The sequence below is a fragment of the Eleutherodactylus coqui genome, chromosome 5 (assembly GCF_035609145.1).
Source record: "Eleutherodactylus coqui strain aEleCoq1 chromosome 5, aEleCoq1.hap1, whole genome shotgun sequence".
In the NCBI taxonomy this organism is placed as follows: Eukaryota; Metazoa; Chordata; class Amphibia; order Anura; family Eleutherodactylidae; genus Eleutherodactylus; species Eleutherodactylus coqui.
The window spans coordinates 112,522,809-112,538,339 of record NC_089841.1 but is presented as its reverse complement, the minus strand read 5'-3'; the positions used below and the strand labels follow the sequence as shown (position 1 = coordinate 112,538,339).

The following is a 15,531-nucleotide window of genomic DNA, read 5'->3' as shown; positions in this document are numbered from 1 at the left end:
GCCAGAAACCGGATAGGCCCCATTATAGTCAGTGGAATTCGTTTGGCACCATTTAGCTCTGGCATGTGCCAAATCCGGCAATTCCAGTATTTTTGCTGTTCAACTCCAAGGGCAGGGCGCATTCACTCATGTGAGTATTTTTTTCATCCAAGTTCTGTCTAAGTTTGTTAATGAATAAACTTTGATAGAAATCAGACTCATTGAAATGAATCGGGCTATTCAGATGAGCTTTTTTTTCATGGGTTAATAGTCAGTGTAAATAAAATCTCAGCATGTCCTATCCTGACCCAATGGATGGATGAAAGTAGGACGTGCAGTGCTGCACTGTCCCTGCCACTCAGACTTGCGTCCGTGTGTTGTCTGATGATAGTTGTACCTAAGAATCTCAGTCATAACTCACACTCGGCCATCTGAATGCAGCCTTAGTATAGTGCATATGGAGAAATTACGATGGCAATTTCTCTAGCAGACTGTAGATCTTTGAAATCTTAGTGAAATTGGAGCTCCATCCATGTACTTATCCTATGTTTGACTATTTTTGACTCTGAATTTCCAGTCTCACATCACTAATGCAAAACCTCTTGCTTCGTAGGCTCGCCAGTGTAGGAAGACGATGAGTATTTTGTAAGCAGGCTGGTTGTAAAAAAAAAACAAATAAATTCTCAGAAACAAAATAGCTTGAGGTTGGCATCTCAACCAAGTCATACTTACAGGAATCCAGGAAACCGAGTGATAAAACATTCTTCTGTGCTATCCTCACTATGGAGAACTAATTAGGCTGTCATGGTGTTTGGACAACTAGTATAGATAAAAGGAAGTATTTTTCATAACTGACATTGTGGCTATAGAGAGTCAGAAAACACCAGTGACCATCTTCTTCCTTCTATGTTAGGTCTGCAGACTCAAGAAAAGCTACAGCAGCTCTTCAGTATAAGGGATTTCTAGAGGGAAAACAAGATCCCAGCTTCTTGGACCCTTGGTAGTATATATGTGCGAATGTAGGGACAAAAGATTTTGATTGGAATTGTTCTTTAGATTGAGACATTTTTTGGCAATTAAAATGATTTTCCAGGACTACTTATTGATTACTTATTGTCAGGATAGGTCATTAATAGTTGGTTGGCAAGGTCCGCTGCCCGGGATCCCCACTGTTCAACTGATCGAAGAAGCCATGAGGCTTGGGTAAGTGCCATAGCCTCCTCTCAGGTCAGTGACATAAGTCATCTGGCCTGAGAGCAGCTTGATCCCATTCAAGTGAATGTGATTGAACTGCTATACCAGGCACAGCTGCTATACAATGTATGGCACTGTGCCTGGTATGGCCTGAAGTGGACAGGGTGCTCATCCAAGAGCCGCTATCACTTCAATCAGCTAATCAGCAGGAATCTCGAGTGGCGTACCTCCACCAACCAGCTATCGATGACCTATCCATAAGATAGGTCTTCAGTAGTTTTATACCATTTTATTTGTGAACTAAAAAAGTGAATGGACACCGTAAATGACTAGATCTCGATCTTTAGATAAAGTTTCATGAAACCATAAGCGTCAAATTTTGGTTTATTAATAGTAAACCTCTCGTTTTGTATTTCTCAGGGACTGCTTTAAAACTATTAGTAAACTTAATGAACAGTTGATTTGGTAACATGAAGTATTTCCATGTATTCCTTTAGAGCTGTTAATATGTATTTCTGCTTTTATTTTTCAGGTACTGCTGTAAACGGTTTGGTGAATGTGGTCATTTCAACTATTGAGAAGCGTTATGATTTAAACAGCTCCCTTACTGGCTTGGTTTCAGCCAGCTACGACATTTCATTCTGTCTATTGTCACTTTTTGTGTCATTTTATGGTCAAAGAGGGCACAAACCAAGATGGCTTGCCTTTTCTTCTCTGATGATTGGCATAGGAGCAATCGTTTTTTCTGTGCCTCATTTTACCACTGGAAGGTATCAGTATGGAAACAGATATAATGGTAAGTTCAGGGAAGACAAAAAAATAAAGTAAAACTTGACAATGTTGACAGTGGATAATTATGTAATTCTTAAAGTCATTGTCTTAAGTTCAAAGAAAGTTTATTGTCCCAGAAACCCCACTCTTGTCCATGGGCTGTGTCGGATATTGTAGTTCCGAATTATTAAAGTTGAGGCAGCTCAGCTAAAATACCAGACGCAGCCCATAAACAAAAAACCTAAGAGATTACTTTCTTCATTTTCTTCTATCGTTACTTCTGTTCTTACTTTATTTCCCTTGCTCTCTTCTTCTATAAAGGTAATTTGAAGTTTTTATTATATTGTTTTATATTCATTATTGTACTTCCACTTTCACAGGCTCAATACTACAACACTGCTTTGCTATTCCCATTAGAGGCTTACTCCAGTCCTCTCCGATTTCTTTTTGATCTCTAGTGTTTGAAAAATGATTGTAAACCTTTTTTGTAAATGTGAGTTTTGTGAATAAATACTTCTTGGACCATAAAAATTGCACACTGATTTCCAGGACCAGGCAGCAGTTCATGAGATCAGCACTCAGGGACCCATTTAAGTAATATTGCCGTACATCAGTACCATTTATGTGACTCAAAGAGAGCAAAGAGAAGAACTCCATATGCCAGCATGAAGTAATGTTCAACAATATTTTTCTGGAGGCATTCAATACTTTTAGTCAGGCAGGGTCTAGCTAAACGAAGACCCGTCTCATCTCTTGACATGTTTTAGTAAATATTATATTGCCCAGAAAATAACAATTTTGTAGCATTTTTTCTTAGAACTCTGTATTGTGCCGTTCCTCTGTTATTGCTGCTAGAAATTTATAAATAAATTGACAACCGGGGCTTACAATTCTCATTTGAACTAGTGTGTGTCCCTACATAAACTCACTGTCAAAAAAAAATCAAGCACCTAGAAAGAGCTGTCAGAATCGAATGAAACTTTATATATGAGTGTAACACTGATATAAGAAAGTGATTATCAGAGCAAAAGGATGATTTAGTGTGGGAAAACTGACCCCTTGAAGGGAGGCTCTAGTACCCTGTTTACCGCCTCTATCTTAGATACAAGATGTGATACCGGTGGGCATGGAGGCTCTAGTACGCTGTTGGGCCACCACTAGCTTGGATGCAAGATGTAATACGGGCGGTCATGAAGGCATACAGGTTCCATATGGTATCCTGCAGTATATTGGTCCACATTTACTGTAACTGAGCCTCTAGATCATGCAAAATCATAGGCTGTTGAAGTTGGCATCCCAAATGGTCCCTTAAGTGTTCTTTTAGTGATAAATCTGCTGATCAGGCAGGCCACGAAAGTGTGGCAATGTTATGGAGGCATGCTGTGATACCCTTGCTGTGTTCTGCCAAGCATTGTCCTGCTGAAAAATCCCTCTTGGAAATTCTTCCATGTGAAGCAACATATCTGGCTGTAGGATGTCCTGAACATATTGCTGAGCTGCAATTGGCCCTCATGACACTACCAGGGGTGACCAACTGTCATATGCGAAGGCCCCCCAGACTATCATACTAGCATTGGGGGCTGCTCCACAGCAAAGGCAAGATTGAGGTGTGCACCCCTAAGACTCCAGACACAAACACGACTATCTTCCGTGCCCAAACTAAACCTGGATTCATTGCTGAAGACAACCCCTTTCCACGTAGTAGCAGTCCAGTTTCACTATTGACAACACTCACTGCAAACGGAGGTAATAATGGGTGGGTGTGAAAGGCAGTATACATAATGGACACTATGACAATAAATGTTCTTCAGCCAAGCAACAGGAAATAGTTCCAAAAGACTCCGGGGGCCTGTAACGAAGGTGCCATCTGTCTCTGGATGGTGGACAATGAAACAGTTGGAGCTGTTCGTGCTTGTCGGACAATAAGGCAATCCTCTCTCCTGGTTGTCTGTCAAGGGCATCCTGGGCCCGGTCACCTTGTGTGCGTGCCCTCACACATCCACTGGTCCCAACACTCCCTAATAGTCCCATCCAGTTTTTGCATTCTAATAATATGCCCCCTCTCAAGCTCTGGTAAATCTTTTCAATTGCATCATAGAGGCGTCTAGTTGTCAACAAGCTCTACACAAGCGGAAAAAGAGGTCACTACACACAAGTAGCCTCTAAAAGGCTTTTTATAGGCCAAGGGTGGAACCACTTTTAGGGCTTCAGGTGATAAGACCGTTCATTTAATCACGTTTTTTTTTTTTTTACAAAGAGTGCAGTTTGATACTGTTAACTCTGAATGGACAATGTAAAAGTGTTTAAACCCCAACTAAGAACACCCGGTTGTCAATTTATTCAAATATTTCTGAGAAGCGTAAGAGAGCAATGGCCTAACACAGAGCTCTAAGAAGAGATTCCCCAGAATTGTTACTTCATAGGGATACAAATATTTGCTAAAACTGATGTTAGAGGAGCTGATAGGTTCTTTTTCATAAAATAAAAGAGGCTCTGTGTTAGTGAAATGTAATTTTCCAGAATTATGTAGGTTTAACCAGAAGCCAGCTGCATTGTTTGTGACACAGTAGTGGCATTGTCAAGTTAAAGAGGTTGGGGAAATAACTGAACATGTGTGCTGGGTTTCAGTTGAGACACAATGAGCTGCTCTTCCTTTGCCAGGGTATTTAAATTAAGGGCTATTGTCACAATCTGAAACTTTTCCCTAGGTAAAGGAGAGCCTTAGGCCGGGGCATAGCTAAAGACTCATGGGCCACGGTGCAAAAGTTTATCTTGAAGGGAGGCTCTAATACTCTGTTGTACCGCCTCTAGCTTGGATACAAGATGTGATACGGGTGGGCATGGAGGCTCTAGTACACTGTTGGGCCACCACAAGCTTGGATGCAAGATGTAATACGGGCGGTCATGAAGGCATACAGGTTCCATGTGGTATCCTGCAGTATATTGGTCTACATTTACTGTAACTGAGCCTCTAGATCGTGCAATATCATAGGCTGTTGAAGTAGGCACCCCAGTTGGTCCCATATATGTTCTTTTGGTGATAAATCTGCTGACCAGGCAGGCCACCGAAGTGTGGCAATGTTATGGAGGCATATCTGTGATATCCTTGCTGTGTTCTGCCAAGCATTATCCTGCTGGAAAATCCCTCTTGGAAATTCTGCCATGTGAAGCAACATATCTGGCTGTAGGATGTCCTGAACATATTGCTGAGCTGCAATTGTCCCTCATGACACTACCAGGGGTGACCAACTGTCATATGCAAAGGCCCCCCACCTAATCATACTCTGTCAAGAGTGCCGAGGGAAATGGGCGGGGGTTCGTGACGCGCTTAGCGTCATTGTGTCACATGATCATGTGACACACGCCTCTTGGATGACATTAAGCCTTATAATTATATTAGAGTATGATTAAGTGATGTAATGACGCAGAGGACGTCACGAAACTCCCCCACCCCCCCCCTGCCCGGCGGTCGGATGGTGCCTGCACCTCTCGGCGTTCAGTATATACAAGGTAATGAAGAAACCTTTATTTACCACCTAGAGCGATCTAAACATGAGTTATTTTTACCTCACGGCAGCCCCAACATACGATCATACTATACGGACACATTGTATACGTCATAAAGCACCGCCTCCATGCTGCATGACGTTTTTGACGTCACTAGTAAACACCCACCCTTCGAGACGCCGGGAACACGGCACTGACAAACATGTGAAGGGTGTGTTCTCATTCTCTATCATGTATATATTTATGTATTGTATATTTGTTTGTCTGTATGACTTGAGAAAGGTGCTTTACATTGCACCGAAACGCGTTGCCTTATTAAAGTATCCTGTTTATTACTATATACTCTGGAACATAGTTTTGTATCCTGTGGAAGACACTCATAGGAGGGGGCATTTGTGCATCATACCCCCCTCCTTCCAAGTATCTGTCTCTGGATGGTGGACAATGAAACAGTTGGAGCTGTTCGTGCTTGTCGGACAATAAGACAATCCTTTCTCCTAGTTGTCTGTCAAGGGCATCCTGAGCCCGGTCACCTTGTGTGCGTGCCCTCACACATCCACTGGTCCCAACACCCCCTAATAGTCCCATCCAGTTTTTTGCATTCTAATAATATGCCCCCTCTCAAGCTCTGGTAAATCTTTTCAATTGCATCATAGAGACATGTCTAGTTGTCATCAAGCTCTACACAAGCGGAAAAAGAGGTCACTACACACAAGTAGCCTCTGAAAGGCTTTTTATAGGCCAAGGGTGGAACCACTTTTAGGGCTTCAGGTGACAAGACTGTTCATTTAATCACACTTTTTTTTTTTACAAAGAGTGCAGTTTAATACTGTTAACTCTGAATGGACAATGTAAAAGTGTTTAGACCCCACCTAAGAACACCCAGTTGTCAATTTATTCAAATATTACTGAGAAGCCTAAGAGAGGAATGGTCAAACACAGAGCTCTAAGAAGAGATTCCCCAGAATTGTTACTTCATAGGGATACAAATATTTGCTAAAACTGATGTTAGAGGAGCTGATGGGTTCTTTTTTATAAAATAAAAAAGGCCCTGTGTTAGTGAAATGTAATTTTCCAGAATTATGTAGGTTTAACCAGAAGCCAGCTGCATTGTTTCTGACACAGTAGTGGCATTGTCAAGTTAAAGAGGTTGGGGAAATAACTAACAGAACATGTGTGCTGGGTTTCAGTGGAGACACAATGAGCTGCTCTTCCTTTGCCAGAGTATTTAAATTAAGGGCTATTGCCACAATCTGAAACTTTTCCCTAGGTAAAGAAAAGCCTTAGGCCGGGGCATAGCTAAAGGCTCATGGGCCCTGGTGCAAAAGTTTATCTTGAGGCCCCCCAACTTCTCTTATCCGCTTAGCGCAGAGGCATAACTTGAAGTTCCTGGGCCCCAATGCAAAACCTGTAACAGGGCCCCCAACTATAATGCTTTATTCATAGTGCTGGGCTCTCTATCTGGAGAAGAGAGGCTTTATGGGCCCCCCTAAGACTCCTCGGCCTGTGTGCAAGCATATCCCCTAAAGTTACGCCAGTGGCCGGGGTCAAACGGGTGTTAGTGCATTTACATGCACATTTGCCTGCCGTGTATTTGCACAGTAGGCATTGCATATTTGTGCATGCCTGTATGTGTTCCACTGTACTTTTTTCACATGAAAACCAGGTGCATTTTGCGCGCATTAAAACACGCTACCATACATCTCTTCATTGAAATACGCAATTAAGTTAATTAGTTCAGTATGTGCTATTCTTGTATGCAAAAGCGCAGGAAAATAGAGCACAATGTGTATTTTTTTTACAAAGTTTGTATGCACACAACACTGCACATATACGTTTGTGTGAATCCGGCCTGAAGGCCCATTTAGACACAATGATTATTGCTCAAAATTCACTCAAAAGCCATCTTTGCAGCTATAATCGTTGTATGTAAAGGTGTCCATCTTTCACTGTTCAGCCGAACAATGAATTTCAGTTCTGCCTGAAAACCATCGTTCGGCAGAACAGCTGATAAGCAGGACCGCACGCTGTGTTCTGCCGGAAAAACCGCTGATGACAGCTGATTGCATTGTCTCAGCTGTTCTCAGCTGTCAGCCCCGCCGGCAGAACAAAACAAAAGTAATCAGGGGGCAGTGCTCCCACTGCCCCCTGATTACTTTTGTTTTGTTCTGCCGGCGGGGCTGACAGCTGAGAACAGCTGAGACAATGATTACAGCTCCCGGCGGCTCACATGATACTACTTGGTAGTTGGAGTTGCAGCAAATTGCGGCATGCCACGATTTTTAGATGCGAGCGGAAAATCGCGAGCAATTTTCCGCTTGTGTACATTGGGCTGCACTTTCCATAGTTATCCTATAACTATCCATAGATTTATCGCCACGGATCATGCTAGGACAAATCGCCCATGGACACTCGTCCTAAAAGGGGCTTAAATTGTACCACAGACAACTTCTGTCCATATGCCGTACTAATATTGTCTGACCATATATTACATTTCAATGGGCCATGTACTACAGTTCCCCTATAGAGAAAATGCATGACAATTTAGAAGGGTGTCTGTAAATGCTGTAGGTGATCTGCTGTAATGTTATGTGAATCACTACTACTTGCTGGGTGGCACCTGGACTTGCTAGTGATCCACATGCTGCAGCCATCCACAGTATATACAGGCCACCTAAGGATATTGTGAAATTCTCAGTATTTAACTTTCTGGACACAAGATTGTAGTATCAGGGGCACGGCAGGGTGGTCTGCTTTGGTGCGACTTTAGACTTTAAATGTGCCCATGTATCTCAAATCTTGCAGTGAAAATTCACTTTGTTTTCTTTTGTAGATTTTTGTGAAAGATCAGGAAATAGCACCAATCTAGAAGACTGCAGTGGGAAAGCTCATTCCACCTTATCCAACTACATTTATGTCTTTATTTTCGGTCAGCTGATAATGGGCATAGGAGGGACTCCCTTATATACATTGGGAACAGCTTTTTTTGATGACAGTCTTCCAACACATAAATCCTCATTATATATCGGTAAGTATATATTAACAAAACAAAGACAAACTGTAGCAGAGCTGATTGGGAATCATTATATCATTGCTGCATTAAGCCGATATAGAAATCTGTGAGTGCAATGTAGTAGAAGTGAGTTGTCAGAGATAGGAAAGCTGCATTCATAATTATCAAATTATAATTTGGCATAACTAATTGTGATATCATGATCTGGTGTAATAATTCAGAGTTGTGATAGCATTTATTATACAGCTATTTTATATACAATTGATTTAGAACCCTCTGACTCGAAACAGTTAAATGATAAATTCAGTCTTGTTATATCTGTCTTATAATTGGCATTCACTACTAAATTGCATACTCCCTTTCAGCTGTTCCTAATGCTTTACTAACGTACCCAAATGTATGTTCACATCAATTGAGAAAAGATGGACGGGAATACAAACTGCAGGATCAGATCACACAGGGTGTTGATTGCAGCCAGTAAGCATGGAGACACATATGACTGCTTAGAAGCTGTATACACAAAACAATGGGTAGTAATAAACGATTAGTAAAATATTTGGGACATGTTTTACAAAAATCATTGTGAATCGGGATGGCCCACATAGGGTCTCCTGGATCAAAAATTATGCAAAAAGGAGACAGGCATGATGCAGAAACTTTTTCTGCTTCCTTCAGTAGAACTCTATTTAAATTCTCTGCTGGTATACAAGCTTTCACATCCAGCAGCGATATCTCCACTGTCCCTATTAACAACAGACCAATGGATTATATAGATATATAAAACTGATACAGCTTCTCTGTCCTGTGCTCAACTTTATATAGCTACTGGTTACACAATGCCTATGTTATATATGGCTAGGTCATGTGATGTAGGCATTTAGTGAAATGCCTGCCCATATGGAAAATGAAGGACATATTTAGTGACATCATCAAGGTGCCCTGGCAGCTTATTGGCAGTATGCTGACCTTTGCAGCAAGCACTAGGGGAAATTAGATTTTCCCAGGATTTTTGACATGAAATAAGTTATTTCTAGTTAGGAATATTTGTAAAATTCCTTTTTATTTTCAGAATGCAAAAATGGTTCAAAACATGCACATATGTTTTAAATGGACTATTGAGGCTTTTTAGAGTTGATGGCCAAGCCTTACGATAGTCCATCAATATTACATCAGTGGGGATTCTTTGGCACCCCTGGTGATCTGCTGCGTGAAGGAGCTACAGTGCTCAGGAGAGTGCTGAGTCTGTTAATCTTCACACTGGTGTGGCAAACAAAGTACTATTAGTTATTGCACTGCAGTGTACTGCAGCGTTGTCTCATTCAAATGAATAGGAAAATGCTACAAAACACTGTACTCCCACCAATCCCCACTAACCTGATATTGGTGGCCTAAGGATAAGGATTGTCCACCAGTTTTAAAGTCTGGATAATACCTTAAACTGTACTGATGACTACAGATAGCCAGCATATTAATCTATGTCTATGCGGGGAATTTGGAGCGCTGCAGCAGTATAAATGGAGCTCTTATCGATATAAAGACTTCTGTTTATTAACAATCAAATGGCACTGAATGTTGCATTTTAAAAACAACATGCTGGTAAGGTCATTCACTAAGCTAGAGACAATGTATCGCTAGTAAAGCAATTTCAATTTCTTTTTAATTATAATGTAGAGAGAGCTTCAAAATATAGAATAAAAAAATATACAGACACTTAAACAGTGTAGGATCCCATAACGCCCAGGTGTATTACCATGCATGCACTCAGACTGTTGGTTACTTTTTATGTTTGACATACCTAACAGATGTAACTTATATTTAGCCTGCAAGTTAAGACATACAGTATGACATTACATTACCGTTGAAACACAAAAATTAATTCAAACGTTCTTTAATAGTACTTTAATAGTAAAAATGTTAATATAATTAAAGTGGTTGTACCATAATTGCAAGTTATCCTCTATCCACAGTATAATTGATAACTTGCTGATCAGTGAGGGTCTCACCATTGAGACCCCCACCGATCTCGAGAATGGGGGTCCTGTGTCCTCTGTCTTCACTGCAGGTTTACTGCACCCTCTGCAGTAAGGACAGACAGACTGAATGGAGTGTTGGTCACACAAGGGCACTAGCTCTCCATTCATTCTCAATGGGACTGCGGAGATACCAGAACAGATGTGGCTCGATTATTTATATTAGGAGGAAAAGCGACCCCTGCAGTTACAGGAAAGAGGGACATGGGAGTCCCGTTTTGAAATCAGGAGGGGTCTCAGTGGTGAGACCCCCATGATCAAGAAGTTATTCCCTAACCTGTATTGGTTGTCCCGTACTGATATGTAAAATAAAGTTATTTTGTCAGCTTTGGCAAATGGCTTAAAAATAAGTAAATAATTGGAATTGTATTTTTCATATATTTCTCCATTCTGAAAAGTTTATGTAAATTAATCATTAACTTAAATGTACTCCAGAATAGTTTCTAAAAAAAATCTGTCGACAGATATAATGCTGTAAGCCTGTGAGCCAAACTTGCCTTGGTCCTTTAGGGAATGAGGTTGTAGTCAGAAGAGCGGTCTGCTGAACAAAGATTCAGTCCGTAACAGTCTAATATGCAGTTTTGCAGGTTCATATAATAGCTTTCTGTTGATGTATAAGGATACCCATTTACCATTGTATTCTTTTGTGTTTTAGGCATTGCATATGGGATGTCTGTAGTGGGTCCTGCTATTGGATATTTAATAGGAGGACAACTGCTGAATATTTATATTGATTTTGAAAAAGTGGAGAGGTAAGTATCACACAAAATATACTGCCGTGTTTAGGATATGAAGTATGAGTAGATCAGGAATAGAATGAGGAGAATTTATTAAGACTAGCATTTCAAAAGCCTGTCCTAATTTTAAATGTGACCAGATTTATTAATTCACAGAGTGCAGAAAGTCTAGGCGTTCTAGAAGCCCTTCGCAGAATAGACTGTTTGAAATAATTAATTTTAATCTTTATAAGAACAAGGCCTAAAAACATACACACAAGGACTAGACGACTGGGGCAAAGATCTGTATAGAGACAATTGGACCCTCAAATCCCAGTAACAAACAGACATATACACAGAACTCAGACACGCATAATAGGAAAGACTTATCTTATCGTATTCCGGTCACAAAGACCTCTATTGTGGGTTATAGAATTGGACCCAGTATGCATCCGGTGTCCCTAGTATAAGGGCCGAGTGCAGTATAAGATTCCTTTTGACTCAATAATTAGAGTACATTGAGGTTTAGTAACTGCCGACAAATTCTAGCATCCTTTAAAACTCTACGAGTTTCACCGCCAATATGGCGGATCTTCAGGAGATGTGGGTGTGTAGGTCAAACCTGCCATCTAGGCTAGAGGCGCTGCTGCTTTTTTGTTTTCAGTAGAAGGATCTCTGCTTTGGGGAAAATTCCTCCATTGTGGGATGCATAGGGGGTCGGACTTCTACCATTCTCAGGCAGCAATGACACTTCTGCAGTTTTCCTTGTATCCTGGTTCTGCTATTCCAGCCATGAAGTACTTCCTAAAACCCTCCCACACCTGCAACCCACTCTAGGCTCTCGTTTTCTGGGAACTAACAATATATTACTGTTGAGTTCGGGTCAGAGACCTAATCAACGAGTGGGTGATCGTACCCTTTCGTCGTACCCACAACCTCATAATATACGGCTACTCAGATTTGAATTCTTAATTACATTTCGCTTCAGTCTGGTTTGACCTACGCCGATTCGCCATATTGGCGGTGAAATGCGTAGAGTTTTAAGGGATGCTAAAATTTGTCGGCAGTTACTAAACCTCAATGTAATTATTCAGTCAAAAGGAATCTTATACTGCACTCGGTCCTCATACAAGGGACACCAGATGCATACTGGGTCCAATTCTATAACCCAAGATAAAGGTCTTTGTGACCGGAATATGAGAGTTACATCTCTCCTATTATGTGTGTCTGAGTTCTGTGTATATGTCTGTTTGTTACTGTGATTTGAGGGTCCAATCGTCTCTATACAGATCTTCGCCCCAGTCGTCTAGCCCTTGTGTGTATGTTTTTAGGCCTTATTCTTATAAAGATTAAAATTAATTATTTTAAAGAGTCTAGTCTGCGAAGGGTGACCAGATTTATTAAGAGGCACATGTCTTTGGCTATCTGTGAATCAGAAAATGCTATTTAAAATTTATGCACGTTTCTATAACTTCTGCGCTATAATTTATGCCAAATTCTGGCATAAATTATAATAAATTATAATAGTTTTGAGCATTGCGTTATATAATCTACTTCCTTTTTTAAAGTTCAGATAAGTTTGTTGGTCATCATCTCTAGCAAAACTCAAAGACAAGAACAAGACTTTTGTCTGTGAGCAGGATATTTTTTTAATAAAAGAATTACTCCACATCCATTAAGCAAAATTTATGCTTTTTTTCAAGGAGAAAGGTGGAACCAAGAATCAGTTTTCAATAAACTCACATTTTGTGCTCCAGTGACGTCCTTTTATCTTGTCTGACACCACCACTTTTCTCTCTGTGGCAGTCAGTGAAAATGCTGAACAGTGCAGGCCACTCAGCAGTCACACTAGAGGGCGCTCTATTAAAATCCTCTCAGTTGTTTTACGATTGCCAGTTAAAATGGTATTACTTCGGCATGTGTTTGATTCCCTCGATTGACTTGACTTTAAATCTGTACCCTCTGTACTCCATGTGTCCACATGGTTGATATCCTGCTAGTTTCTTACAAGATCTCTTTTTGCCACTGGCAACCACCTGCTTCCATAATTCTAACCTTTGCCACCGTATTATACATTACTCATAAAATTTAATTCTAAAAAAATGAACACTCAAAGAACTCCATGTCCAACAAGGTACCAAGACCCTAAGCACAGTTGCAGCTAAATGGAGTACTAAAATCTAACGTCCACAAAAGCTCTTTCTCAGAAGCTGGCTTACCACTACCTGAACTTGGTGGCTTGAAGCATGGTGGATTCCTTTTCAGTACACTCTTGATGTAACTTGAATATTATTTAATTAAATCTCTACTTATTCTGGGCTTACAGATAGGTGACAATTAATAAATAGGACCGCCGACTGGACTCCTAAGCCCAGCATGACTAGGAATGAAAATGGAGAAGTTATGCAGTAAATAAATTATGGCAATTACCATCAAATTGCTTATATGCATTATTAATTATTATCAAGTCAAAGGGAACCTGTCACATGGTAACTATTAACCCTTTGCTTAATCACATTTTCTTTTTTTCCAATGCAGTGTGCCTCTGTCTCCCAATGACCCCCGATGGCTTGGAGCATGGTGGATTGCCTTTGTAATTGTGGGTCTAGTGACCTGGTTGCTAATTATACCGTTCTCCTGCTTCCCCAAACACTTACCTGGTATGTCACACTGTGTTTACAACCCTTTTTTTTCTGCAAGATGATATGTTAATACAAATACCATACAGTAGTATACATTTAACATTGTGTTAAGCAATAAAAAAACTCTCTCCCTACTGCATATTGCACAAAATTATCAAAAGAGTGCCATGTTGACATATACTCAAAGCTCAAGGTCAAACACTTGGCATTATAGCACAGAGTTGCATCACGTTGGATTATTTATAATTAGGGATGAGCGAGTATACTCGCTAAGGCACTACTCGCTCGAGTAATGTGCCTTAGCCGAGTATCTCCCCGCTCGTCCCGAAAGATTCGGGGGCCGGTGCGGGGCGGGGAACTGCGGAGGAGAGCGGGGAGGAACGAAGGGGAGATCTCTCTCTCCCGCCCGCTCTCCCCTGCTCCCCACCGCAACTCACCTATCAGCTGCGGCGGCCCCCGAATCTTTAGGGACGAGCGGGGAGATACTCGTCTAAGGCACATTACTCGAACGAGTAGTGCTTTAGCGAGTATACTCGCTCATCCCTATTTATAATCCCTTTTTTATAGAATAATCTTATTATATATTTTCCTATTTTATAAAATTACGTATCCTTCTTGTATTACAGGTACATCAGCAATACAATCTGAAAGAGTTTCACAAGCACATAACAATGGGAGTGAATGCATTGTTGAGTCGAAAAATCTTGGCAAAAATTTTAAAGATTTTCCTTTGGCTTTTTGGGTAATAATACCAACAACACCCATAATACATACTACTACTACTACAGTTATGCTGGTTTCAGATGAGCGTATAAAAATACGAGTCTGTATTACAAACATCATCAATTTTCATCAGGATTTGCTTCCATGTTTGTATTATTTTTATTGAGCACATATTCATCTGCATTTGCCCAATAGAAAAGAATGCAAATACGAAGACAAATAAGCAAAAAATAGATCATGTTACGCTGTAGAAAATTGTTTGGACATATATGGTTAGCCTTAGAGATTTACATTACCTCAGAATTACAGTCCCTCAACACGGACCTAATACTGAGCTAAAATATACTCTTCTGAAAGCAGCCTTATTAATAGACATAATAGTAATAAAAATTTGTGTTGAGCAATCTGAAACAGTTGCACCCTGTTTTGGGTTGAACTTTGCTAAAAATTCATTTCAGCGCAAACCTGAATCTCAGGTGGTTCATCTTGGTTCGAACCCACTAAAATTATTCCTCTTCCTCCGTGTTATACATTAGTTTTTGGGGTATTGGTGAAATTTAAGTTCAGTTTGGACTAATTTGAACTGAAGCAAACTTTTTGCCTAAACTAGCCAAACCGAACTTTTGAACTGTTTGCTCATCACTAATATAAATGTACAGTAATGCAGAATATTGATATGAGACTGGTATAGCTGTTCTTAGGCTTCATGCAAATGTGGAACAGAGATACATACTGCATTTTGGGCCCACAATATAAACCTTATTGTGATCCATGTGGTTCATAGGCCTTGTGTTGTTCCCATATACCTCTGTCCACCTTAGTATTCTTAACTAGAAGCATTGCTGATGTAGCGTGGTGAAACATATCCTGAGATCTTTTTCCCATTGACTCAGTGAAAGAAAACTTTTATGTGTTTCCATATGATCATACAGAAGCAGTTAAAGGTACAATGGGGG

At 40.5% G+C, this 15,531-nt stretch overlaps 1 protein-coding gene across 1 annotated transcript in view; it reads left to right on the top strand.

Moving 5' to 3' along the window:
- Window positions 1–15,531, top strand: part of LOC136627707 (solute carrier organic anion transporter family member 4C1-like) — a 93,361-nt gene that overhangs the window by 52,666 nt on the left and 25,164 nt on the right. Inside the window, exons 2-6 of the mRNA XM_066603027.1 lie at window positions 1,706–1,969; window positions 8,285–8,479; window positions 11,150–11,246; window positions 13,749–13,870; window positions 14,479–14,594. Coding sequence (XP_066459124.1) covers window positions 1,706–1,969; window positions 8,285–8,479; window positions 11,150–11,246; window positions 13,749–13,870; window positions 14,479–14,594 — 794 coding nt within the window. The remainder of the gene's footprint in view (window positions 1–1,705; window positions 1,970–8,284; window positions 8,480–11,149; window positions 11,247–13,748; window positions 13,871–14,478; window positions 14,595–15,531) is intronic.